This window comes from Ornithorhynchus anatinus, chromosome 9 (assembly GCF_004115215.2).
Source record: "Ornithorhynchus anatinus isolate Pmale09 chromosome 9, mOrnAna1.pri.v4, whole genome shotgun sequence".
Lineage (NCBI taxonomy): Eukaryota > Metazoa > Chordata > Mammalia > Monotremata > Ornithorhynchidae > Ornithorhynchus > Ornithorhynchus anatinus.
Genome location: NC_041736.1, coordinates 21,371,723 through 21,399,548, shown reverse-complemented (window position 1 = coordinate 21,399,548; position 27,826 = coordinate 21,371,723). Strand labels below are relative to the sequence as shown.

The following is a 27,826-nucleotide window of genomic DNA, read 5'->3' as shown; positions in this document are numbered from 1 at the left end:
GAAAGAGGAGGGGAGGAAACGGAATAGGTGAGACGAGGAAGGGGAAGAATCATGAGAAGAGGCAGGTCAAAAGAGGAAATGAGCATAAGAGATTTATTCTCTCTGGGCTCTATTGATTAGTGGTATTTATTGAGCCCTTACTGTGTGCAGAGAATTGTACTAAGCTCTCCCATGCAATGAGGTAATTTTTAAAAGTCAGTCATATTTATTGAGCGCTTACTGTCTGCAGAACACTGTGCTACGTGCTTGAGAGAGTGCAATACAACAACAACAAAATAAGTCACATCCCCTGCCCACAGCGAACTTACAGTCTAAAAAGCAGGACAAAGGTTAAAACTGCAAATTGCTATGGCAGGTTCTGTCATTCCAGAGGACCAGAGTCCCTTCTTACCTGCATGGACCTCCATTCCCATTGCCAAAAGCGACTGTCGTCATCATCAATAGTATTTACTGAGCACTTACTGTTTGCAGAGCACTGGACTTGGGAGAGCGCTATATATCAGAGTTGGTATCGTCATCATCATCACCATCTGGTATTTATTTTATTGGGTACTTATTGTGTGCGGAGCACTGTACTAAGCGCTTGGGAGACTACAGTAGGACAGAATTGGTGTCATCATCTTCATCAATGGTATTTATTGAGCGCATACTGTTTGTGGAGCAGTGTACTCAGCTCTTTGGAGAGTTTAAGGTAGAAATGCTGATATTGAAGTGAAACCAGTCAATCATTTTTATTGAGTGCTGTGTGCAGAGCACTATACTAAGCACTCGGGAGAGTACAGCGCAAAAATAATATCATCAGTGAACGGACCCATTCCGTCCCCACAATGAGCTTACGGTCAAGAGGGCAAGACAAACATTAATATAAATAAATAAATGAATAAGTATATAAAAATGGACTTGTATTTGTATTACATATAAACAGATAAACTAGCCATCCGTGCATCCTGGCCTGGGTAATTTAATCCCGTAGGGAGACATATATTCCTGGAATTCAGTCCCCTGCAGTATAAAGTTCTTGGGCTTTTGTCAGCTCCAGCCAGCGATCTAAGGTTGTCTGTTTCTCCCTGGATACTGGCCCAATTCAAATTTACTTTAGTCTCTTTTATATTTACTTAGCTTGGAATGTTCCATAAATATTCTGAATATGTTAATGGCAAAGCTAAGTGCCTCGATAAGATTGAGATTGAGACTCTATCTTCCCATGATGCAATATTGAGTTTGTTTTGCATTGTGTAATAAATGCCACTTAATTTAAAAGGGTGGCCCCGGCCAATGTGATATGCTTTTTTTGATGGTATTTGTTCAGGGCTTATCATGAGCCACCGCTGTGCTAAATCCAGGGATAGATGCGGGTTTATCGGGTTGGACACAGTCCCTGTCCCACATTCTTAATCCCCATTTTTCAGAGGAGGTAACTGAGGCACAGAGAAGTGTAGTGACTTCCCCAGAGTCACGTAGCGGACAAGTGGGCAGAGCCAGAATTGGAACCCAGGTCCTTCTGACTCTCAGTTCCTGTGCTCTTTCTACTAGGTCACCCTACTCCTCCAGTGAAGCCTCTTAAGTTTGGTCTTTCAACATAACAGGAGTCGGTTGGAGTACGTTACTTTCAAATATCAAATTTCAAGTATGTGAAAGTAATTGTAGATAAAATAACTCTTTGCCAAAAGGAATCTGGAATCCCCCTCCCCTCTTCCTTCTTCCACCTCGGCCCCCACAAGAAGCCACCTGGAAATTGGCTTTTCCAATTTGCCAATTGGAAATTGGAATTGCCAACTGGGAAATTGGCAATTTGTCATTTGCCGTGGCCAATAAACACATGACCTCAGAACTTTGTTTAGCTGGGCCTTTTCTTGTCCTTTTGTTTTATGCTTTCGAGTCATGTTCTCTTCCATTTAAAGTTTTTGCACTTGGATATTTACCCAAGACTTGGATCTTTACCCCTTGGGTATTTGGTATTCATCCCACTTATGTACTAAACTGGAATTTACTTATTCATATTAATGTCCATCTCCCCATCCAGGCTATAAGATCCTTATGGATCCTCTTTGAACGTGTCTACCAACTCTTGTACTGTACTCTCCCAGGGGCTTTGTACAGTGCTCTGCACAGTAAGCGCTCAGTATATACCACTGATTGACTCATTTAGCAGCAGCAATCAATCAATCCATCAATCAGTTCTCAGTGATTAGGGGCAAAGCAATAGTTTGGACAATTAATATGCACTGCTCAATGCAGTGCAGGGGAACCACCCCGATAGAGCCATGATGAGTTTCTTGAAAACTGTGCCTGGCTGTGTCATGGAGTCCCTTTTCCCAGAGAAGTACTTTATGAATTGGGATCTGTTCCAAAACCTCTGAAAAAAAATGAAATTCCTGTACGTGCTATATACTGTGTAATTAAGAACCACGATTGTTTAATCGGAGCATAACATCACATTATCTAAATGAGGTGCAGTAGGATGATTATGAATCTTTGCAGGGGGGCTGTACAAAATAAAGCTTATTTAGCTGACTGTAGTGGCGGTTTTTCCATTTTAGTCAAGGATTTGCCCAACTATGATTGAACCACCCTGTTTCTGGGGTTCATAAAGTGCCTTATAACGAGCCAACTCCTGCTGAATCCCTCTTTACAACTTTTGAACACCTATTAGGATCTTCTTCAATCATCTTTGTGATTCCATCTGCTTTCTTTAAAAATGAGGAAAGACTGCATAATTGAGAAGCCGTGGGGCCTAGTGGAGAGAGCACAGGCCTGGGAGTCAGAAGGACCTGGGTTCTAATCCTTACTCTGCCACTTTTCTGCTGTGTGACCTTGGCCAAGTCACTTCATTTCTCTATGCCTCAGTTCCCTCATCTGTAAAACGGGGATTAAGACTGTGAGACCCATGTAGGACAGGATCTGTGCCCGACCCGATTTCCTTGTATCTAACTCAGTGCTTAGTACAGTGCCTGGCACATAGTGAGTGCTTACAAATGCCTCAGTTATTATTATCATTATTAATACTCCAATTTTAGCCAGTGATGAGGGAAGGTCATACTTCTCTTCCCTAGACTCAGTTCTTGTGTACTTCTAATGCAGTTTTATTTTCTAGCCCTCTAGACTGTAAGCTCATTATGAGCAGGAAACGTGCCTGCTTATTCTCTCGTATTGTATTCTCCCAAGTGCTCAGTACAATGCTCTGCACATAGTGAGAATGCAATAAATTCATTCATTCAATAGTATTTATTGAGCGCTTACTATGTGCAGAGCACTGTACTAAGCGCTTGGAATGTACAAATCGGTAACAGATAGAGACAGTCCCTGCCCTTTGACGGGCTTACAGTCTAATAATACCACCGGTTGATTGATTCTCCCACTTCCATCATCTCTTTCTGCCCTTTATTCTTCCACTGTATTTACCTTCTTTCCTGTCAATGAATGGGATCTGGTAATTCAGACCATTATGAAGGGGAAAAACACAAACTTAAGTAAAGAGAACCCTACAAAAATAGACATTTTTCTCTATTAAGGGACTATCTGAGATCCTCTCTGTTATGGATCATTTTTCAACTCCCATTCCTCTCTCAAATTTTAGGTAGTGGAGTGTTTCTGAACATCATTAAACACTAGCTTCAATACATTGTCCTTCTTTTTTATTCCTTTTTCTTTACACCTGAGAGTCCCCTGTCCATTCCATGGCCATCCAGTATGGAGGTGGTTTTTGCAAGTGGCCACGACCAAGGTCTGGGTTTTTATGGGGAAGGGGTAGGGAGAGACTGTTCTCGTTTCTTAATAACGCTTCAGCTACCTCCTGCCCTTACATATTTCTACGTGGTCATCCTCACCGTTTGTGCACTTTAGTATCTTTACGCCCGTCTCCCGCCATTAGAATGTAAGCTTCTTGTGGTCAGGGAATGCTTCTTGTGCACCTATTGTCCTCTAGACTGCAAGCTCCTCATGGACAGGGAATGTGTCTTCAACTCTGTTATATTGTACTCTCCTAACTGCTCAGTACAGTGCTGAGGACACAGTAAGCGCTCAATAAATATGATTGATTGCTTGATTGATTGTTGCACCTCCCAAGTGTTTAGTGCAGTTGCCTGCACTAGGGAGGCAGTCAGAAATTGTCTCTACTGCCAAATTGTACCTTCCAAGCGCTTAGAACAGTGCTCTGCACACAGTAAGCTCTCAATAAATACGATTGAATGAATGAATGAAGTACCATTCTTTGCCACGACTCGGCCCTCTCTCCCCACACAGGACTGCCCCAGCTAGGTAGAACTATCCACTCTACCCCCATCCCATTTTTCAGTGAGGAAGCAGTATGGCCTAGTGGAAAGGGCATGGGCCTGGAAGCCTGAAGATCTGGGTTCTAATCCCAGCTCCACCACTTATCTCTTGTGTAACCTTGGTAAAATCACTTACCTTCTCTGTACCTCAGTTTCCACCTCCGTAAAATGGGGATTAAATAACTATTCTGCCTCCTATTTAGACACTGAGCCCCATGTGGGACAGTGACTGGGTCCAACCTGGATTATTTTGTATCTACCCCAGGATTTAGCACTGCACTAAGAACCTATCAAGTAATTAGCGGATAACGCCATCATGATCGTCATTATTACTGTCACTCTGACCCTCTCTAACTGGACAGATCAAAGATTGCCACCTTATCTTCCAGCTCTTTCCTTTCCCTCCTGATCAGCAGAACTGAGTGAGAAAGCAATGACAAACCAGCAGGCAGCCCTAAGAAGAGGGCCATCTCATTAGCTTGTATCTACCCTAGAGCTTAGAACAGTGCTTGACACATAGTAAGCACTTAACAAATGCCATCATCATTAGTATTATTATTATTAAAGGTGTTATGGATACTTGAGTGGGAGGGCGGTGTGTGCCCTGAGGCAACCTCTTAATGATCTGTGTAGTCACTAAGGTATGGTTTCTTTTGTCCCCCGTAAATTCAACAGAAAAAAGAAGAAAAGACCCATCATAGGTAGAGGGTCATGTTCAAGGTCAGTCCCATAGTTTCCAACAAGAGAACTACGACATTTGTAGGAACCATGTGAAGACTGTCTTCTTAGACACCCCTCCTCATGATTAGGGCTGGATAATCCGATATTCTAGAACTTTTGTGAGCAGGTTAGCCGCTGCTCAGTTTTTCATCTCTTCGGCTAGTGGATCACGGTCACGGGGAGCATTTCTCCTATCCGATTTAAAGTCTGCGTCGGCGATAAAAGGTAAGGCGTCCCCCAGCACCCTAACCTTTCCACACTCCCATTAGGATCTCTGTTGACATAAACCAGGTCCAGTTTTACATTTCAAAAGTTCAGGATGAGCAAGTCCTCTTTCCCTGTCCTCCACTCCTATGTTTTAAGCGACCGTCAATTCCAGTTCCTAGTTCTCAAAGACACTCGGCTTCTCTCCCATCTCCAGCTTAAAGTTTGATGGTTGAGATTCAGATTCATCTTCCCTTTATTTAAAATCAAATTCGCGGAGAAGAAACTCTTCAGACCTTCTCATCCGTCAAAGTCAATTCATCGCCTCTTTGAAAATTACCTCTGGCTTTACGGTTGTTAGAGGCCCTTCTTGGTCCAACTTGGGTACAGACTCTAGTTTTCCCATAATGGAGCAAATAATGGAGCAGACTGCATTTGAAGATGATAAAAAAGAAAAGCTCAAATTAATTCAGTCTGAAAGACCGAATGTACAAAGCAGTAACAAGATATAGAAAATAGAGAATAATCCAGTTAAAAGGCCCTAAAGCAGACCTGCCCGCTTCATTAACAATTTCAGATGTAATACATTTGTGGGCATTGTACGTTCATTGCTCCGATGTGACTCATCAGATTACTTATGGCTACTGGATTTAATAAGGATAATAGCCTGAGAGTCCAAATGCAACTCAGATCGCAGCAACGCTGGTAAAGGCTCTGTTAGTTTACGATGCCCTCTGTAATTTTGTTTAATGCTAGTTAACCGATCATTAAGTTCCGAAGTCTTTCTTACCTCCCCGAAGAACATGTAAACCGGTGGATGGATCTGTTTTTCACCAGATGGAACACAGTTTCCTATTTAGAGAGCTCAAATCAACTTGATCTGTCCCTCTCTGGAGATCGATTTACCTGCGACTATTTCTCTCCCGTGATAGGTGTTTCTCTTTGATAAGGGGTGGTCGTGCAATAGTTGCCTGTGGTTTAGTGAAGGGACAAGATATGAATATTCGGTCTGATTCTCCTTTTGTGGGGAAGGAAGAATAGGGATGGATCCAAAGCTGAGGGTCCTCTGAAGAATAGAGGAGAAACAGTTTCCAGTTCCCCCACCTTTCTTTCCTCCCAGTTCCTTAACAACAATAATAATGGTATTTGTTAAGTGCTTACTATGTGCCAAGCACTGCTCTAAGCGCTGGGGGGATACAAGGTAATCAGGTTGTCCCACGTGGGGCTCACAGTCGTCATCCCCATTTTACACATGAGATCACTGAGGCACAGAGAAGTTAAGCGACTTGCCCAAAGTCACCCAACAGGCAGTTGGTAGAGCCAGAATTAGAACCTAGGTTTTCTGACTGCCAGTCATGTGATTCATCCACTGGGACAGGCTGCTTCTCACCGTAGCAATTGGTCCTGCACGACATGTGGGGGAACAAGTGTCAACTGAGGAAGAGCAGTGTGGCCTAGAAGAAAAAGCATAGGCCTGGGAGTCAGAGGACTTGGATTCTAGTCCCCGCCCTGCCAGTTAGCCTGCTGTGTGATCTTGGGCGAGTCGCTTAAATTCCTCTCTGCCTCTGTGTTCTCATCCGTAAAATGGGGACTCGATTCTTTTTTCCTTCCTACTTAGACTCTGAGCCCCGTGTGAGACAGGGGCTGTGACCAACATGATTAATTTCTATCTATCCCAGCACTTAGAACAGTGCTTAACACATAATCAATCCGATGGACCTGTTGATGTATCCCGTTGCTCGGTTGGAGTGGTAAGAAGGAGTCATATTGTCTTATGGTCCAGGGTCAGATTGGGCCTTCACGGACTAAATTAGCCAGTAATTCACATTAAAGGTCTTCGGTTGCCAAAATTACCCAGAATTCACTAGGATAATAATAACTGTGGTATCGATTAAGCTCTTCGCTATGTGGCGAGGATTGTATCGACTCCTGGGGGACATACAGGATGATCAGGGTCAGACACAGTCCCTGTCCCTCTTCAAGAGGGAGAACAGGTATCGAATCTCATTTTACAGATGAGGTCACTGAGGCACGGAGAAGTGAAATGACTTGCCCAAGGTCACCCAATAAGCATTTGACAGAGTTGGGATTAGAACCTAGGTCCTCTGACTCCCAAGGCCGTGTTCTTTCCACTAAGTCACCTGCTTCCTCTATTGGGACTCCAGGAAATGGCAGGCAGTAAGCCTGAGGTTTGGGGGTCAGAACCTTGTAGCCCCCTTTTTTCCTTATTTCCTCCACTCAGTGAGGTGTTTTTTTAAAACTTAGTCTCCCCTCAATTAATAGAGTTTTGAGTTCTTAAGGGGAAACATTTTTAAATTAATTTGGGCCACTACCCCTCTTTTAAGCAGGCAGATGTATTAAAACACTGAAAATAGGAACTCTCTCCAGCGGATAGTATATTGTCTAGGAGGGTTCAGCAAAAGGGTGAGTTTAATAGGCCTCGGATATCCAGCTCCTTAAAGAGGCTTAGATCAGGCCTCTGACTGCCCTGGGAAGCCCTTAGAAGAGTTCAGGGTAGAAGAGTGGGTTAGTATTCATTCATTCAATAGTATTTATTGAGCGCTTACTATGTGCAGAGCACTGTACTAAGCGCTTGGAAAGAACAAATCGGTAACAGATACAGTCCCTGCCCTATGACGGGCTTACAGTCTAATCGGGGGAGACAGACAGACAAGAACAATAGCAATAGACTCAAGTATCCTGTTCTCAGGAATGAAATACCGGAAAGCCTCCGGAAGAAGCAGCATATGGCCTCTTGGTTAGAACACAGGGTTTGGTTTCAGAAGCACCGAGGTTCTAATCCCAGCTCCGCCACTCGTCTGCGGTGTGACCTTCACTTCTCAGGGCCTCAGTTACCTATCTGTAAAATAGACATTAAAACTGTGAGTCCCAGGTGAGACCCGGACTCTGTCCAGCCTGATTAACTTATATCTACCTCAGCGCTTAGAACAGTGCGTGGTACATAATAAGCACTTAACAAATACCATTTTTCAAAAAGCCTCAGGATAATGGTGGTCTGTGACTTGGCCCACTGAGGAAAGGGCTACCCTGGTCCCCAGGTATTGAAATAAACGAAAAACTTTCAGTCAGAATCTGGTGTCACACAGTGAGAAAGTCTGGTCAAGTCACAAGGTGGCAGAATTTCATGTGGTTCAAAGGATCAGTGAGTGATATATGCTTGTATGGTACTGTCCCAAGGGGTTAGCAGAGTGCTTTGTACACAATAGAGGCTAAGTAAAGGTCGATCCAGCCCTTGGAGTCTGCCCTTGGAAAAACCGAGATTCTGCCTCTTGGTACGGGAGGTGGTAGTTAACTTATTTGACAAACAGAGGATGACTGTTGCCGAATTGTACTTTCCAAGAGCTTAGGACAGTGGTCTGCACATAGTAAGCACTCAATAAATACGATTGAATGAATGATTGGCATAAAATTCTAAGGCAATCTGCCAGGGCCAGTGGGTTATGGATTAAATGAAAACACTCACAGTTCAGCCAGGAGCTCGAAATGAATGATTCTTCCATTTTTTATTGTTTTGGGTTTGGATGTTAAGCAGGTTAGATTTTGTAATCCACAGGGTGTGTTTTAGAGCCACCCTGAGTCCTCTTGTTACAGAAATGTCTCCGTGGTTGGGCAAATTAGCAAAGACTCATTACCCTAAAGAATTTATTCTCAACCGAAATTGGGCTGAGGATACATGATTTTTAATGAACTAGGAAAAGATGAGCCCAACTGTATGGTTTTCGGCCGTTATCCCCTGCTCTTAGATGCCACATCTCTATCACCTGGGAACATTGGGAAGTCTAATGAAGGTTTTTTTGGTTCTGTTTTTTTCCCGAGCTGAGGGAGGGTAGGCATCGAGAAGGAAGGTTGCCAAGGGACAGACCGGCCGGGATCTCAGTTGGATCTGAGACCTGGAATCAGATCCAACTGAGGGAGTTAGGAAGACAGAGTCCCTGCGATGCTATATTGTCCTTTCCCAAGTGCTTAAAACAGTGCCTTGCACACAGTAAGTGCTCAGTAAATACGATTGACTGACTGATTGAGTGGAAGAGGCCTTATCCAGGATAGAGACCAGCCCCTGGGTACTCAGCCCTCTACACGGGACTCTATCCAAGGAGGTGATTTCTGTCGAGTTGGGTCTAAGCTGGGGGCCGGAGACATGACCGGCCGACCGTCTCGATCGGATCGGAGGAATCGAGTCTCTTCAACAATGTGTCTCCCCCATTCTCCTGTCTCTGTGGATCATTAGCCAACAGCTGATCAGACATGGCCACCACATTCCGCGCTGTAAAGCGTGGCACGCGTGCGGAATTTTCATCGTTTCTATTTTTGAAAGCATCTAGGACTCCCGGGCGGAGGATTTTGGAAGAATTTAGGATGAATGGGAGGCTCATAACTTGCAATATGATCCTCGTCGTGGCTCCGTGACACTCGGAATTAGTTCAGCAGGCGCCCTTCCCTTCCATAAATTGCTTTGCCCTGGGCCCATATATCGCTCTGCTGGGGAGTGATGGATGGGGTCCTTTTACTGAGGTAGAGGAAGCAGCCCATCCTTAAAATGGAGAAGAAACGGCAGGAGCCACAGAAGAGCTTGGGCCTTCTCCCCAAAGCCGCAGCCAGAGCTTTTTGCCTTCCGAGCCCTGAGCTCGTTAGGGACAGGGAACATGCTAATTCTGTTTTATTGTACTTTCCCAAGTGCACAGTACAGCCGACCTCTCGCCCACATTCTGCTTTTGGCCTGGAACACTCTCCTTCCTCATGTCCGACAGACAATTACTCTTCCCCACTTCAAAGTCTTATTGAAAAGGCACATCTCCTCCAGAAAACTTTCCCAGACTAAGCCCCACTTTTCCTCATACCCCACTCCCTTCTGCATCACCCTGACTTGCTCCCTTTGCTCTTCCCCTCACTCAACCCCACAGCACTTACATCCATATCTGTAATTTATTCACTTATATTCACGTCTGTCTCCCGCTCTAGACTGTGAGGTCTGTGTGGGCAGGGAATTACTGTTATATTGTTATACTGTACCCTCCCAAGCGCTCAGTACAGTGGTCCGCACACAGAAAACGTTCAATAAACGCGATCGACTGACTGACCGACTGCTCTGCACATAGTAAGCACTCAATAAATGCCATCGTTTGATTGATTTCCCCAGCATCGTGTTTGCTCCTTGGAGCCACTAGTACTTCAGCCTAGCTATGAGGCCTGAAGACGATAATTCGAACAGCAAAACAGCAGCAAGGATGGAGGGCAGCGTCAGAGCACTAATCAGGTGACAAGAGAGGAGTCTTACTTGGGGTAGTGGGAGCCGGGTACGTCTGCCACTTGGCAGCCGTGTGACTGGGCAAATCACTTGACTTCTCTGTGCCTCAGTTCCCTCTTCTGTAGAATGGGGATTAAGACTTTGAGCCTAATGTGGGACAATCTGATGACCCTGCATCTCCCCCAGCGCTTAGAACAGTGTTCTGCACCTAGTAAGCGCTTAACAAATACCAACGTTATCATTATTATTATTATTATTTGCAGCTCTGCAGGGCCATGATAGCAGCCATAAGTGCCCAGAGAGATCCTGCAGGTGGGGGACCACATTTGAGGAGCGGGAACTTAATTAAGAGAAGAGCGTGGCTTAATGGATAAAGCACGGGCCTGGTAGTCAAAAGGACCTGGATTCTAATTCCAGGCTGCGCCATCTGTTAGGTGTGTGACTTTGGGCAAGTCACTTCCTTCTCTGGGCCTCAGGTACCATCTGTAAAATGGAGAATAAGACTAGGAGCCCCAAGTGGGACACCTGATTAACTTATAGCTATACCAGCACTTACAACAGTGCTTGCCACATAGGAAGAGCTTAACAAGTACCATAATTGTGATTATTATTAATTTGGTGCCAACTGGGCTATTGTCCGGACCCCAGGGCCGCACTCAAGGGCCTCCCCGAGGCCTGAGTGCCAGTCGGAAGGCCCAGAAGTGCCCCCCGCTTCCGTTCACACGGGCTCCTACCAACTCTCAGCCAGTCACGAAGGCAGTCTACTTGGAGAGCAGATTTAGAGGACGGGGTGGGAATCGGCACGGCCTAGTGGATAGAGCGTGGGCCTGGGAGTGAGAAGGACCTGGGTTCTAATCCCGGCTCCTCCACTTGTCTGCTGTGTGACCTTGGGCAAGTCACTTCTCTTCTCTGGGTCTCGGTTACCTCATCTATAATGTTGGTATTTGTTAAGCGCTTACTATGTGCAGAGCACTGTTCTAAGCGCTGGGGTAGATACAGGGTATTCAGGTTGTCCCACGTGAGGCTCACAGTTAATCCCCATTTTACAGATGAGGGAACTGAGGCACCGAGAAGTTAAGTGACTTGCCCACAGTCACACGGCTGACAAGCGGCAGAGCCTGGATTCGAACCCATGACATCTGACTCCCAAGCCGACTGAGCTACGCTGCTTCTCAAATGAGGATTGAGAGCCCTTTCCACTGAGCATGCTGCTTCTCAAATGAGGATTGAGACCGTGAGCCTCATGTGGGACGGGGACTGTGTCTAACTCAGTTTGCTTGTATATACCCCAGGATTTAATATAGTGCCTGGCTAAGTGCTTAACAAATGCCATCATTATTATTTTCAACTGTGCCTCAGATTCCTAATCTGGAAAATGAGTGTTCAAAATCCCTTCCCCCTTCCTATTTGTTCCTTATGTGAGACAGCCCCAGGTGGGACTTCCACAGCACTTAACAAACACTATAATTATTATTATTATTATTATTATTACTGTTATTAATCGGCACCATCTTCATAGCCTCTTAAAAGCTGCTGCATCATCACAACACTTCGCCCAACAGCTCCCCAAACCCGAACTCGAACGGGACCCTCTAGTGAGTTAGTGCTTAATGTTCATTGAAAACTTGAAATTGTTTAGTTATTTTTGAGTTTGACTCAAAAGCTATTCGTTGATCTTATTCCCACTGTTTGTTGGGTCCACCTCACTCACTTGTCTTTCCATTACCGAAGGGTCACAGTGCCCCAGAAAAACACAATGACATTTTGACTATATCTCTGGAGCCGCTTTCTTTGTCCAGCAAAAGGTCACGGTGATTTGAGGAGTGAGGCAGTGCGAGAGAAACACACCCACTCTACAGCTCAAACTTCCTTCAACAACAGAGCCCCATTTAATTTTTTGATCCTTATACCTGTAGATTGTTTCTAATTACTTTATATACTTCAATTCACAGCACATGCATTTATTTGTCAACATCCCAGGAACGGATTATTAGGAAAGACGATTTTTAAAATGATGTGGCATTTTATTTTGCATTTGAATTCTATTTAATACAAACTTTGATTCACCCCAAATATCAAAAAGCAAACTCTGTTTTTTGAAAAATCTGCACTTAGTAGTAAATTAGGTAGAAAGAAAGGATGTGTCATTTTCGGGTTCCAAGATATTTACTTTTAATATCCAAATTGTTGGTAGAAAATGTGAAGGTCATTTTGGCATTCCATTACGAAACCAATTTTGTAGTGATTTCAAGCCTGGATCTGGTTGGAAAAGAAGCAGTCGAACTCTGGATTCCCAGTGGAACATCTTGATAGGGCAGTGGAATGTTCCAGACTGTTTTTATCTTCATATGCCCTTGAATCTTGCCCTGGGAAAGAGTCATGAACGTTAGAGAAGATGGGTGGAGACTGGTTTGTAACGTGAGGACCACCCGTAAAGAACAATTAGCAATGGGTGGGTGGGGAGGATCTATTATGCAGGTCCCTCAAAAACTGGACCCAAAGAAAAGGACAACCTCCTTAATGATGGCATTTTATTAAACCTTTACTATGTGCCAGACATTCTGCTAAGTGTTGAGACAGATACAGAGTAATCAGATTGGTCACAATCCCAGTCCTACCCAGGGCTCCCAGGCTAAGAACGAGGAGAGCGGGTATTTTTTCCCCTCTTTACAAGTGACGAATCTGAGGCACCGAGAGGTTCATCAATCCATCAAAAAGTGACCTATCCAAGGACACACAGTAGGCAAGTGGCAGAACCAGGATTAAAACCCAGGTCCCCTGACCCTCAGCCCCTATGCTCTTTCCACAAGGTCATGCTGCCGCTCCAAGCGGCTTAACTGGAGTTTTTCAGTCCTCTGAGCCTTTGAGGGTCCTCAGAGCAGGGAATGAAGCAGAAGTGTGTGCCGAAGGTGAAATAGCCCAGCAGAGCCTGATTTCGGAGGAAATCTGAGCAGGGGGTCGCATCTTCATCTGACAAATCTTATCCCCCATCACGGATCTCCTGCAGCAACACTGAGCTGAATGTGATCACTGAATTCTGCAACCTAAGCAGAAAGGTGGCTGGTGATACAAAGAGAGACAAGAGGGTAGACAACTGAATCAAGAAGGTTTGCATATCTTTCAGGAGAATGGCAGGTGGAGTGTGATCACAACATGGCTATGAGATTCAAATCAAACGGAAGGACTTTAGGATAATCGTGTAATATCGATCAATCAATGATATTTATTGAGCACTTACTCTGTGCAGGGCACTGTGAGAATAAAATAAAATTAGCAGACTTGTTTCCTTCCCATAACAAGCTTACAAGTGTAGAGGGACTGTATTCAACCTTCCTATGGCTGTGGGGCCCGAGTCTTCCTTAGACATCACATTTGCCTTCTAGAATTGCCCTACGACAGCTCGTATTCACTCAATTCGATCGTATTTATTGAGTGCTGACTGTGTGCATAACACTGTATTAAGTGCTTATTTGTCTCTGTGCCCCAGATTTACCCACACCAATAAAAATTTCACCATCGGGGGGTATTCTTCGAAACACACGAACAGGGATTCAGACGTATGATTCACGTCTCTAAAAATGACCATCTTTAACCATGAGACTGTAGCGTAGAAGGGCTTTAGAAGATAACAGTGGAACCCAGAGCTTGGAAATACACTTCCAGATTTCAACACTTCTGGGTCATTTGTTTATTTTTCATCAGCGATGGGCCATTTAGATAGAATTATCTGCTTCAGGGAAGATAACAGAGTAGCAAGGTTGACATCAGTCACCTTGTGGCAGCTCATGAGTTACAGCAGCATCCCATGAGGAATGCCCGGAAAATTGATCTTGCGGTGTAGTTTCTGAGTCAATTATCTCCGTGGAGCGATTGGGACAGATAATCCAAGATGTGACAGTAGAAGTAATGATGAAAACCCAGCCTGTACATGTAAAGATTTACACGCATTAGTGTGGAATCGCTGAAAATCGTAAGACGAAATGACGTAAGACGGTCGTACATTGATAGCGACTTAGATGAAGAATTTCTATAATTTGGATTTTTTAAATATGGTTTCTCCCTCTTTTTGAGATGAAGAAATACACCACAGGGCACTCGTTAGTTACCGTGTAATTGCAAAGTCAAAATGACGGGTCAATGGAGGGATGGGAAAACCTACATGCTGTTTCTGGTAGAGGGATGGCGCTGGAGGATAGGGTGGTCCGAGACAAGACTCAGGCATTCCGCCTCGACAGCAAGGATCCTCTCCGAGCTGGGGTCAGGTTATATGTACCCCGAGGCGGCTCAGACCCTGGAGCCAAAGCTGCAGCTTCTATTTTTCTCACCCAGGCATCCCCTGCTTTCCCAGCAGCTCAGAATTCCAACAAGAAGAAGGCTATTTTGGAAGTCTGACCCTGTTTAGAGCCCCGGGCTAAAGGGTTATCTCACTGGGGCTGAAAATAGTTGGAATAACTGATAAAGTGTTAGCCACTCTACTTTTTGATAAGTAACTCGGCCTAGAGGATAGAGCCCGGGGTGGGATTCAGAAGGACCGTCTCTGCCGCTTGTCTGCGGTGTGATCTTGGGCAAGTCACTTAAATCTCTGAGCCTCAGTTACCTCATCTGCAAAATGGTGATTAAGGCTGTGAACCCCATGTGGGACATGCACCGTGTCCAACCTGATTAGCTGATTTCTACCTCAGTGCTTAGTAGAGTGCCTGGCCCACAGCAAGTGCTTAACAAATACCATTAACAACAAAAAAATTCATCTCTGATCGTTACTTTTTTGGGTGTTGTGGGGAGTGGTATTGCAATAAACTGTTCAAGGGCTTTTCCTAGAAGTTAGGATGAAATAAATGTAGAAAAACTCAGGAAGGCAGGAAGAGGAGGAGGTGGGAGAAAATGGCAGGTTGGGACCAGGGCATAAAGATACTTCTGCCAACCAGCCCTTGTGACAAGGGCACAACCTCACCAAGGCCACGACTCTCACCTTGGGTACACAGCAATGGCAGGATAAGAGATGAAGAGAAACTGGCATGGCCTAATGGAAAGAACAGAGGCCTGGAGTCAGAGGACCTGAGTTCTAATCTTTATCTAATTTATTTAATCTAATCTAATCTTGAGAAGTAGCGTGGCTCAGTGGAAAGAGCAGGGGCTTGGGAGTCAGAGGTCGTAGGTTCGCATCCCAACTCTGCCACTTGTCAGCTGTGTGACTGTGGGCAAGTCACTTAACTTCTCGGTGCCTCAGTTCCCTCATCTGTAAAATGGGGATTAACTGTGAGCCTCACGTGGGACAACCTGATTACCCTGTATCTACCCCAATGCTTAGAACAGTGCTCTGCACGTAGTAAGGGCTTAACAAATACCAACATTATTATTATTATTATTATTAATCCCACCTTCCCCACTTACCTGCTGGGTGAAGTTGGACAAATCATTGCACTTCTCTGTGCCTCCTTTTTCTCATCTGAATATCTGTTCTCCTTCCCCATTTTATAGATGAGGTAACCGAGACCCAGAGAAGTGAAATGACTTGCCCAAGGCCTCACAGCAGACGAGTGGCAGAGCCGGGATGAGAAACCAGGTCCTTCTGACTTCCAGGTCCGAGCTCTATCCATTAGACGACGTTGCTTCTAATTCCGGTTCTGCCAGTTTACCTGCTTTGTTATTTGGGCAAGTCACTTAACTTCCCTCTGCCTCCGTTTCCTCATCTATCAATTGGGAATTAAATGCCTATTCTCCCTCTTACTCAGACTGGTAGCCTCAGGTGGGACAGGGACCTCGTCCCACTGGATTAATTTGTATCTACCCCAGTGCTTAGAAAAGTGCTTGACACAGAGTGAGCGCTCAACAAATACCTTAATAATCATAATTGCACGGCGCTTGGCACAGATTCAGCACTCAATCAGTATCTCAATTATTATTTTGCATGCTCCTTGGGGCAGACCTAGGGTAATGAAGATGTTTTTTCACATTCCCTGCATAGGCTGCAGCAGGCCTCCTCTTCACTGGGCTTTTCGCTGACTATTTGGTGTGGGGAGGTCTTATGTCTCAGTGTTCTGATCTGCCCGAATCGGCCTCTGCAAGAATCCCTGGAGAATCTCCCTTGTGATCAGGGTTCAGAGGGGTGAGAGAGTGAGAGAGAGTGTGTGTGTGTGTGTGTATGTGTGTGTTTAGGTTTCCATGACGATTGTACTGAGAAACTTGTGACTCAGTTTTGCCTTGGAGAGTTCACTGCTCTGATGATTACTTCAGATCGGGGTGGGATCCCATGGAACTTGGTACGTCTGTGAAGTGCAGCCTATGTTTATTCTTCTGCGGTTTGTATTCTTCCCAGTGTTTCAGAGGTTTAGATCCTTCCACACTGAGTTTTATATTCATTTAGATGTTTGCATTCTTTCAATGGTATTTATTAAGCGCTTACTAGGTGCCAGGCACTCTACTAATCTAATCGGGTTGGACAGCGTCCGTGTCCTGCACGGGGCTCGCAATCTCCATTTTATAGTCGAGGGAACTGAGGCACAGAGAACTTCAGTGATTTGCCCAAGACCATACAGTAGACAAGGGGCAGAGCAGGATTGGAAGTCGGGTCCTCTGATTCCCAGGCCCATTCCGTTTCCACAAGGTCACATTGCTTATCCTTTCTTCCCCATGATCAAGTTAATTCCTTTACCAGCAGAGACTATTTTATCCTGTCAATTCCTCATAGCGTCCAGTAGTAGTAATAATAAATGAATACCGTTGATCGGTTGATTGTCATATTGAACTCCCCGTAATGCCCAGTACAGTTCTTTTCACACAGTCAGTGCTCAATAAATACAGTGGATTGATTCTGTATCTGGGAAGTAGCCTGGCTCAGTGGAAAGAGCCCGGGTTGGGAGTCAGAGGTCGTGGGTTTGAATCCCGGCTCTACCACTTGTCAGCTGTGTGACTGTGGGCAAGGCACTTCATTTGTCTGGGCCTCAGTTCCCTCATCTGTAAAATGGGGATGAAGACTGTGAGCCTCAAGTGGGACAACTTGATTACCCTGTATCTCCCCCAGCACTTAGAACAGTGCTCTGCACATAGTAAGCGCTTAACAAACACCACCATTATTATCCCCAAATTAATCCCGGCAAAGCAATCGAAGCTTTCAACCTTAATGTATTTCCCCACCCATCCCCAGGTGGTTTCAGCCTCAATGACCAAAGTTGAACAGACCTTCCAATTGGAGGAGAAATGCCTGTTTCTACTCGGCCAACTTTGTTCCCTAAATGATTTTATTCCTGCTTTGTCCAGTTTGTGATACCATCATTCACCGAAACTGGCAAAGTTCCACTTTCAAACCCTTGGAGTTAGGAGAAAATAAATAAAGAAATCAAAGGATTCCGTTTGCGGTAGCCATCCATCTCAGCAGCTTCTCCTCTCTGTCTCGTGTCTTTCGGAGGAGGCCTGGCAAACCGCTCGGCGTTTTAGAGACCAAACGGATGCTGATAGTGATGACTTAAAGGAACAGTGATCTTGTTTTCCTAAAATTCGAAGGAACTCAAAATTTCCTCTGGTGATGCAATCAAACAGCTAATTAGTCTCATGGTAATCTTTTGTATGACACACAGAATGGGTAGGCACGAATCCAAACTCTTCTCAAAGTCTCGCCTTTGACAAGCCTTTTCTTTTATCATGCAACAGTTGTGGCATTTAAATAGTGTCACCCTATGTGTTCTCCAGTTTTATTATTTTCAAATCTACAGTCCACGTCCTCCTGAAAACGGCCCCCCAGAATCCCTGTATCAAGCAGAGGTTAACTGAGGGCTAAAAACCTTGTTTAACATGTCTTTGTACCAGATAGACAAAGATCCTTAAGGAATTTTTGCTTTCTTTTAAAACTAAGACAGGGTGCATTAGCTTATCATTTTGCTTGGAAAAAAACCCTTTCTATTGTAAAAGAATTTGCAGAGCCTAGATTGATAGGCAAAGACTGTTTTCTTTCTTTAAAATGGTATTTGTTAAGTGCTTACTATGTGCCAGGCATTGTACTAAGCACTGCTGTAGATACAAGCTGAGCGGCTTGGACACAGTCCATGTCCCAAGTGGGGCTTACAGTCTTAATTCCCATTTTACAGAAGAGGTAACTAAGGCACAGAGAAGTTGAGTGATTTTCCCAAGGTCACACAACAGAAAAGTGACAGAGTAAGGATTAGAACCCAGGTCCACTCACCCCCACGCCCATTTCTTGCTTGCTTGCTCGCTCCTCATCTTCACATCTTTCTCATTTGTAACAACCTGCATATCTCCAAATCATTTCACAGGCCGGAAGAATGTATGGTTAAAAGAAAACACAAAAAGTTTTGATTTCTTTCCTTCTGTTTAGCTATCACCTGTCTAGAAGGTACTCTGAAGATCACCTTGTGGCAGAACTAGGTGCCATTTCAAGATAACCTTGGAGATTGAATCGATACCTAGATCTGTTCTAAATTAATGAAAATTCTAGATTCTCTCACTGTTCTGACACTGCAATGTAATGACAGCTGGCAGTGGCATCAAATTGGCAGATTAAACTCTACCGACTGTAGCAGGCTCTTCTGTTTATAGAGATAGCCGCACCATTGTCAAATACACACGTTTACCTTTTGGCCAGTGCCTTCAAGCTTTTCTCTCTGTTTGTCTCCATTGTGCATGGGGCTTTGAAACACTTATTAGCATAATCAGTAGAATGAGAAAGAAATAATAGAGAATTAATTTCTAAGTGTTATTAGCGCCACCGCCAGTGAGACTCTACTGAAGACAGAGGAAAAAAACTCCCTTCACATATGTCCCATCTTGTTTATCTCTATTTGGAAGCAATTGGTGGCATTCACTGAGCTTCTATTGAATGAGAGGCACTGTACTAAGTGTTTGGGAGAGTACGACAAAAGCAAGTCTTCTCTTATGTGTTCTTAAATAGCACAGAATCTAGTGGGGGGAGATAGGATTTAATTACAAAATAGTATGCATCGGAAACTACAACAGGAACTGGTGCAACTTTGTAAGGATGAATTAGGGGAAAGAAGAATTAAATATAGAATATACAAGTTAGTCTTCCATTTATCAGTGGAATGAATAATTGAATATAAAACATACAACTCAATTTCCCATTTATAACATTGTTCTTGTGAGAAAATTGTTGCGACGTACAACATTCCGCCTTTAGATGCACTCTTCTTTCCCAAGCATTTAGTACCTGTCTCTGCACACAGTAAGCACTCAGTAAATGCCATTGATTGATTTATTTTTCTTTGTATTAAGTGCTTGCTATGTGCGAGGCACTGTGATAGATACCAGATAATCAGGTTGGACACAGTCCCTGTCCCACATGGGGCTCACAGTCTTAATCCCCATTTTACAGATGAGGTAACTGAAGCACAGAGAAGCAAAGTGACTTGCCCAAGGTCACACCACAGACATGTGGTGGAGTCAGGATTATAAATCAAATGATAAATACCATTCACTGATTGATTTAAACTCCAAAGAAAGGGGAGAATGGCAGACTGGAAGCCTTCCCCTCCTTCCCCCCCACCCCCTTCTGCTGACCACGCTGACCTCACCCAACCTTCAAAGCCTTATTGAAGGCACATCTCCACCGAGTCCTTCTCTCAATGCTATTTCTCTTATTATTATTGTCATTATTAATATATAAATATATATATACACACACATATATATATATTCAGTGCCTAGGAACAGAATCTGCAGCAGGTTCAACATGTAGGCCTTTGGTCCAGTTAACTCCCTGACAGCAAAGCCTGCATTTTATACTATTTTCACAGTCCCCAAGTGCTTAACACAGTGCTCTTCACACCCAGAAAGTGATCTAAATTCTGACAAGTGAATTAAGGAAGGAACTAAGAGTTAAGAGCTAAGGCCTGGAAGTCAGAGGACCTAGGTTCTAATCCGGGATCTGTCTCTTCTTGCTTGGTGACCTTGGCCAGGTCATTTCACTTCTCTGTGTCTCAGTTTCCTCATCTGTAAAATGGGGCTAAATGCCCGTTCTCCCTCCCTCTTAGACTGTGAGCCCCATGGGACAGAGACTGTGTATCTTGTATCTACCCCAGTACTTAAAAAGTGCCTGCCGGGTAGTAAGCACTTAAATTCTGTAATCATTATTAATCAATCACTAGTATTTATTGAACAACTACTGTGTGCAGAGCATACTGTAATTATTATTAATAAATGAGTCGTATTTACTGAGCACTTACTGGACGCAGAGCAATATTGTAATGATTATTAATAAATGAGTCGTATTTACTGAGCGCTTACTGGATGCAGAGCAATACTGTAATTATTATTGATCAATCCTTCGTATTCACTGAGTGCTTACTGTGTGCAGAGGAATACTGAAGATATTATTAATCCATCGATCACATTTATCGAGCATTTACTGTGTGAAGAGCACTACACTGAACCCTTGGAGAGTGCAATGGAATGGAATCTATAGACACGTTCCCTGGCCACAAGGAGCTTACTGTCTAGAATGGATGATTATCATGCTTCACATCCCTACTGTGAGTTACATTCTGCCATTTTCTTTTTCTTCGTCTTTTTTTGGTGGACGTTTAGGCTTTGGAAGGCCGGGTTTGGGACCTGTTACGGGAAGCGGACAAAGCTGCAGAGGAAAACAGCGCCCAAGGCCAGGTCTACGACGCGATGGCGGAGACGCTAGGAGAGGCCTGGGCAGCCTTGGTGACGGTGCTTGAGAAGAGGAGGGCCCTGCTCAAGCTGACTGCTGAGTTTTTTGAAAATGCCCTGGAGGTGAGCAGCAGCCGGCACTGGGTCTCTCCGATTTGCCCATGGCCAAGTGAACGGAGACCCCCAAGAAGTGGGGCTTCTGTGTGTCAGAGTCCCCAAAAACCTGAAGCACAGTAATGATCACTGTAGTATCTGTTAAACGCAATGTCCTCTAGGCTGTAAGCTTGTATGGGTTGATTGATTTCCTCTACCAACTACCAACTCTATTATATTATATTCTCCTAAGTGCTTAGTACAGTGCTCTACACAGACTAAGCACTCAGTAAATGCCATTAATGATGATGAGGATGATGCCAGGAACTGTACTAAGCACTAAGGTAGATACAAGCCACGTCGGACACAGTCCCCGTTCCATATGGCGCTAACAATCTAAGGTAGAGGGAGAACAGGTACTGACCTCCATTTTTCAGATGAGGTAACAGAGGCACAGAGAAGTTAAGTGACTTGCCCAAGGTCACAAAGCAGTAAAGTGGCAGAGGCGGGATTAGAGCCCAGGTCTCCTGCCTACCAGACCCCTGCTCTTTCCAAGCTGCAGAAGAAACCTCTGGGGAAACTCATTTTGGTCTCTGACCACCCTGATTAATATAAATTAGGTAAGAGATTCCATCGTGCATCTCAGTTAAGGCCTGCTATTTTACAGAGGGAATCAATCAATCAGTGATATTTATTGAGCACTTACTTTGTGCAGAGCACCATATTAAGTGCTTGGAGAGTAAAATACCTCCAATTAGCAGATATGTTCCCTGCCTATAACGAGCTTACGATCTTGAGGGAATCAGGGCCCGACGCACTAACCTGTCTCCAGGCAGTGCTGTTCCTAAGTTTTCCTGAGGTCCTACTTCGTCACAGCAACACACGCTTGACTTCACCCTTTTAATAGTCAGTCAATCATATTTAGTGAGCCCTTACTATGTGCAGAGCACTGTACTGATCACTTGTGAGCAGGGAATGTACCCTCCCATCTCTCGAGACACTCCCACACCTGCCACTCAAGAAGCCCCACTTTGCCTCCAGCCAACCCTCTTGACTTTGTAAAATGTCTCCCGAGTCAGAAGATTTCTTCAGAAGACACAAATTCTTGTCTCAGAGGAATGTCATCCTAGGGGAAGAGGGAAGGGAAAGTTCTCTTCCAAATATTTTCCATTCTTGGTCTTGGAACAACCATCTGAAAAAAAATTAAGTAGCTAGAGTCTGAAAACTGTATTTACACTGAAAAGTATTTCTTTCGGCATGGGTGGACTACATGAGAAGTTTGGCATTTTCTTGGTACCGAAGGTCACGCAGCAGAAATGTGGCAGAGGAGAGATTAGAACCCAGGTCCTCTGACACCTAGGCCCGGGCTCTTTCCATTAGGCCCCGCTGCTTCTCTAAGCATATTCATCAGGTAGGAAGACCCTCTGTTTCATTATGATAAAGCACCACTTCAAAGGAGACAGCATCCTCAGACAGAGAATTCAGGACTCAAATCTCAGGTTGTGAAACACACAGGATTAGAGATCCTAAAGACAGAAGGAAATAATCTAATTTGCTACAAGCATGTTAAACTGCAAAGACCAGCAGAAATCTTAGTTCTGGTGACAGGGTTTGATTTTGACAATCTGAATCCACAATTGCTTATAAGGATCAGACTGTGAGTCCATTGTTGGGTAGGGATTGTCTCTGTTGCCGAATTGTACTTTCCAAGTACTTAATACAGTCTTCTGCATACAGTAAGAGCTCAATAAATACGATTGAATGAATTGGGGAAATATCCAAGTCGTGTTAGCTGACCTCACCAAAATAGAAAGGGTCATCTCAAATGTCCCCAAAGGGACTATTTCATAACTCTGAGATTCCTTGCAGCTCACTAAATACATTTAAGTGGCAAAAATCCCCGAGTAACCCTGCTATTTAATCCCAGAAGGATTAAATTTTTAACATTATTTGGTTGCAAGATTGTTTTTAACTGCAAAAGAGAGTCAGCGCCACACCTATCTTCTCTCGGTTAAATAATTCAACCCAGAAGTCTGATAAAGTCAAAGACTAACCAAGGGAGAAACTCACAGATTGATGGTTGGAAGCTTCATTTCAACTCCACCTTAGATCAAGAGAGGGCTAGAAGATCACAAAGTGGATCTCAGTTTGCTAGGGAGGGCTTCCAATTCAATCAATCGTATTTATTGAGCATTTATTGTGTGCAGAGCACCGCACAGAGTGCTTGAGGAAGTACCATATAACAGAGTTGGCCAACATCTTCCCTGAGCAAAAGAACTTGTAGTCTAGAGGTGGAGAAACATTTGGTGTCCAAGGGAACCAGTCAATGAAATAGTGAAATCCCGATCAATCAATGAATGGTGTTTATTGATCACGTACTATGTGCGGACCATTGTACTAAGCACCCGAGAGAGCATAATACAATAGACTGGTAGCCATCATCTCTTCCCTGAAGGAACTTAAAGAGACCTTCATACCATTTTCCCACAGATATATAATTCTTCTCAACTTGTCAATAAACTTGAATAGGTATTCTCATGGGTAGTGGATTCATTAAGTATTATTTAACTTTTTCAGGACATTGTAGTGGGTCAGATAGAATCCAGTGGGGGACCAAATTAACCTCTGGCCGTAGTTTGCCACCTCTTTGCTAGATTCTAAACTAGGATTCACAATTGGGAAGCTGTTGAATGGTCCATGAACGATTGTAAGTGATAAGAAAAAACTTTTATTGTCTGAATGGCCAACTCTATTATAAATGAAGAGGGTAGAATCTCTGTCTTCAAGGAGTTTAGACCTCGAGAGGAGATCATAGAGAGATCCTAGAAAGCACTAAACACTCCTCCACCTGCAGAGTGCTGAAATGAGTTTTGATTCTTTCCCAGTGATTCTTTTTTTTTCTTTTCATAGTTTGCTATGAAAATAGACCAGGCTGAAGATTTCCTCCAGAACGCTCAAGAGTTTGAAAGTACCGAGTCCTTGAAGTCAATTCTGCAGCTCCATGAACATCACACTAAAGGCAAGGATTGCTTTTCTTTGGATTCAACAATTTCAGGTTTGAGTGTAGGTGTTTAAAATAGAGAAAATGTGAGAAAAGGAAAATGTTTGTAGTGTTTAGACTAAGAGTAGGACACTGGTGGTTCTCAAAGAAATGATAGCATGCCATAAATAATAATAATAGTAATAATAATGGTACTTGTTAAGCATTTACTATGTGCCAAGCACTGTTCTAAGCACTGGTATAGATAAAAATTAATCAGGTTGGACACAGTCCCTGTCCCACATAAGGCTCACACTCTTAATCCCCATTTTGCAGATGAGGTTACTGAGGCCCAGAGATGTGAAGTGACTTGCCCAAGGTCACACAGCAGACATGTTGTGGAGCCGGGATTAGAACCCAGGTCCTCCTGACTCCCAGGCCCATATTCTATTCACTAAGCCATGCTGCTTCTCAAAATTCATAACAGAAATGGAATTTGAACCCATGCCCCCAGATGCACTGCAGCCTGAACACTTCTCAAGCAATGCTTTGTGAGCCCGTTGTTGGGTAGCGATTGTCTCTATTTGTTGCCAAATTGTACTTTCCAAGCACTTAGTACAGTGCTCTGCACACAGTACATGCTCAATAAGTACGAATGAATGAATGACTGACTGACTGAATGAATGAATGCAAGGTTGCTTCGGTTCAGTAGGTTGTTGTCTGCTTAACATCCAATTTCTGGAGGAGGAAAAAGCGTTCCTTCGCTAGATTCTTCTCTGGACTGTAAGCTTGTCCCTAAAATGTAAGCTCGTTGTGAGCAGGGAACCTGTCTGCCAATTCCATTGTATTGTACTCCCTAAAGCATTCATTCATTCATTCATTCAATAGTATTTATTGAGCGCTTACTATGTGCAGAGCACTGTAGTAAGCGCTTGGAATGTACAAATCGGTAACAGATAAGATACAGTCCCTGCCCTTTGATGGGCTTACAGTCTAATCGGGGGAGAACTTAGCACTTAGTACAGTACTGTGCATATAGGAAGCACTCAATAAATCCCACTGATAACAGATGATGATTCATTTTAGACTAATTCAGTTTCCCAAAAAGAAGGGGGGTATGTTTCCCACCACAAAAATCCCGGCGAACATTTTAGGAAAATATTTTGATCTAAATTGGATCTATTTTAAAGTGAATGGAATCTTATATTCAGATGTACCTTACTCAAGAGGGATCCTGTTACCCTTCTGTCAGATAAGAAAGAAGAAGAAGCACTAAAGTGGTAGAGGAGGGGAGGGGCCAGTTGGAGTTTATACCTAGAGGAGACATTTCTGGAAGTGCGATAGATTGGGCAAGTTTTTTTTCTTTCCTACTCAATCAGTCATATTTATTGAGTACTTACTATGTGCAGAGCACTGTGCTAAGCTCCTGGGGGAGCACAAGATAACAGAGTTGATAGACACATTCCCTGCCCACAAGGAGTTTACAGTCTAGAGGGGGAAGCAGACGTTAACATATATAAATGAATTATGGATACCTATATGAATGCTGTGGGACTGAGGGAGGGGTAAATAAAAGATGCAAATCCAAAGTCATTCATTCAATAGTATTTATTGAGCACTTACTGTGTGCAGAGCACTGTACTAAGCACTTGGAATGTACAAATCGGCAACAGATAGAGACAGTCCCTGCCCTTTGACGGGCTTACGGTCTAATCGGGGGAGACGGGCAGACAAGAACAGTGGCAATAGCGTCAAGAATGTCAAGGCCAGGCATAAGGGAGTGGGAGAAGAGGAAATGAGGTCCTTGTCAGGGAAGGCCTCTTGGAGGAATTGTGCTTTAAATAAGGCTTTGAAGGTGGGGAGCGTGATCGTCTGTGGGATGTGAAGAGGGAGGGCATTCCAAATCAGATGCAGGATGTGGGCGAAGGGTCAAGCAAGGTGAGTTAGAAGAGATTGAGATACAGCGACTAGGTTGACAGAAGAATGAAGTTTGCAGGTTGGGTTGTAGTAGTAAACTGAGGAGGTTAAGGTGGGGGGGCAACTTGATTGAGTTCCTTAAAACCGATGGTTAGGAGTTTCTGTTTGACGAGGAGGTGGATGGGCAATCACTGGAGGTTCTTGAGAAGTGAGGAAACATGAACTGAATGGTCCACGTCCATGTTTCCTACACCTTGAACCCCTAAACCCTAAATTCCTTCCACTCCCCCTCTCTCTCCCTAACTCTATCTCTCTCTAGCTCCGTAAACAATACAGCCCTGCCTATAGGTTTTGTGAAGCCCTTTCTAAAATCTAAATTGAATCTTGGGCTTTCCAACTGACTGTCAGCCTTTCATAATCAAAGGATCAGTGGGATTATTGTAATTGTTCAAAGTCCCGTAAAAAAAAAAAACATTTCAAAGAATTCGAAGGACCGAATCTTTCTTCTATAAATTTCTGAAGTCACAGTCGGGCATTGTTCTGAAGAGTCAAGCCGTTGCCAGGGAATATAAATAGCCTCCCCAATGTTCAGTATTAAGGTGGCAACCTGCACATTTTTATTCTACAACCGCCAGCAATCTCGTCGGGTCCAAGACTGGCGAGCTGAATCACATGAAATTTCGCTCAGGAGACTAAAGAGTGAATGGAGCTCAGGTAACCGAGATGGATCCTGGGGTCTCGATTCAATCTTCATCGAACTGACACGTTCATCACATGGCAATTTTCCCTCCAAATCCGTGACAGTGATTGATGCTTCTGCCGAAGAGGGTTCATAACAGAGGCAATCGAGTGAGGGCATTTACCAGAGGGAGAGGAGGCTCGCAGAGAAGAGATGTCTCCACGGGGAGTCGGTGAAGGGGCTGGAGAGGTGGGATGTAGCCATAGAGCTGTTTCTTTGTTCATCTCCTTCCAATATTATTAGATTTTGAGGCACCTCTAAAGCTATTGTACTTAGAGCATAGCTTGAGTGGGGGAACAAGAAAGAGTGTTTTCTCATCCTCAGACCGACAGCCCCAAAGAATACTTATCATCTTAAGGACCGAAGGCATCAACATTACCATCCTCAATCCCGTGTAAACTCCTTCTAAGTAGGTCTCCATCTCTTGTATTCTCCCAAGCAGTCAGTCGTATTTACTGAGCGCTTTACTGTGTGCAGAGCCCTGTACTAAGTGCTTGGGAGAGTACAGTGAGACACACTCCCTGACCACACGTGCTTTCAGCCTACGCACTGACTACCTTGCTCTCCACACAGCATATGTACAGTAAAAACCGTTGATTGATTGACTGATTGAGCAGTTGGGGTGTGCAGAGCAACATACTAGGTGTTTAGAAACAACTCGGCCATTGGTCCGCTGAGTGACCTTGGACAAGTCACTTAACTTTTTTGTGCCTCAGTTGCCTCATCTATCTAATGAGGTTTAAGACTGTGAGGTGCGTGCGTGCATGGACTGTGCCCAACCCGATTAGCTTGTATCTACCTCAGTGCTTAGTACAGTGTCGGGCACATAGTAAGTACCTAACGAATACCAAATAAAATTAAATAGAAGTAGGACAGAGTCCCTGGGTGAATTCAGGCGCAGCTACCAAGGTACAAAGCCTTGAGGCCTCCTCTTAGTCAGAATGTTGATTGAGAAGAAGGTTTTTTTATTTTTTCTATTGTAAAGTTAATCAGTTATTTAGGTGTCTGATATG

At 44.0% G+C, this 27,826-nt stretch overlaps 1 protein-coding gene across 1 annotated transcript in view; it reads left to right on the top strand.

Annotated features, from left to right (window-relative positions):
• The window catches only part of CCDC141 (coiled-coil domain containing 141), a 133,040-nt gene that overhangs the window by 6,303 nt on the left and 98,911 nt on the right, over window positions 1-27,826 (top strand). The window contains exons 3-4 of the mRNA XM_007671284.4: window positions 21,016-21,207; window positions 24,088-24,196. Of these exons, the coding sequence (XP_007669474.2) occupies window positions 21,016-21,207; window positions 24,088-24,196 (301 nt within the window). The remainder of the gene's footprint in view (window positions 1-21,015; window positions 21,208-24,087; window positions 24,197-27,826) is intronic.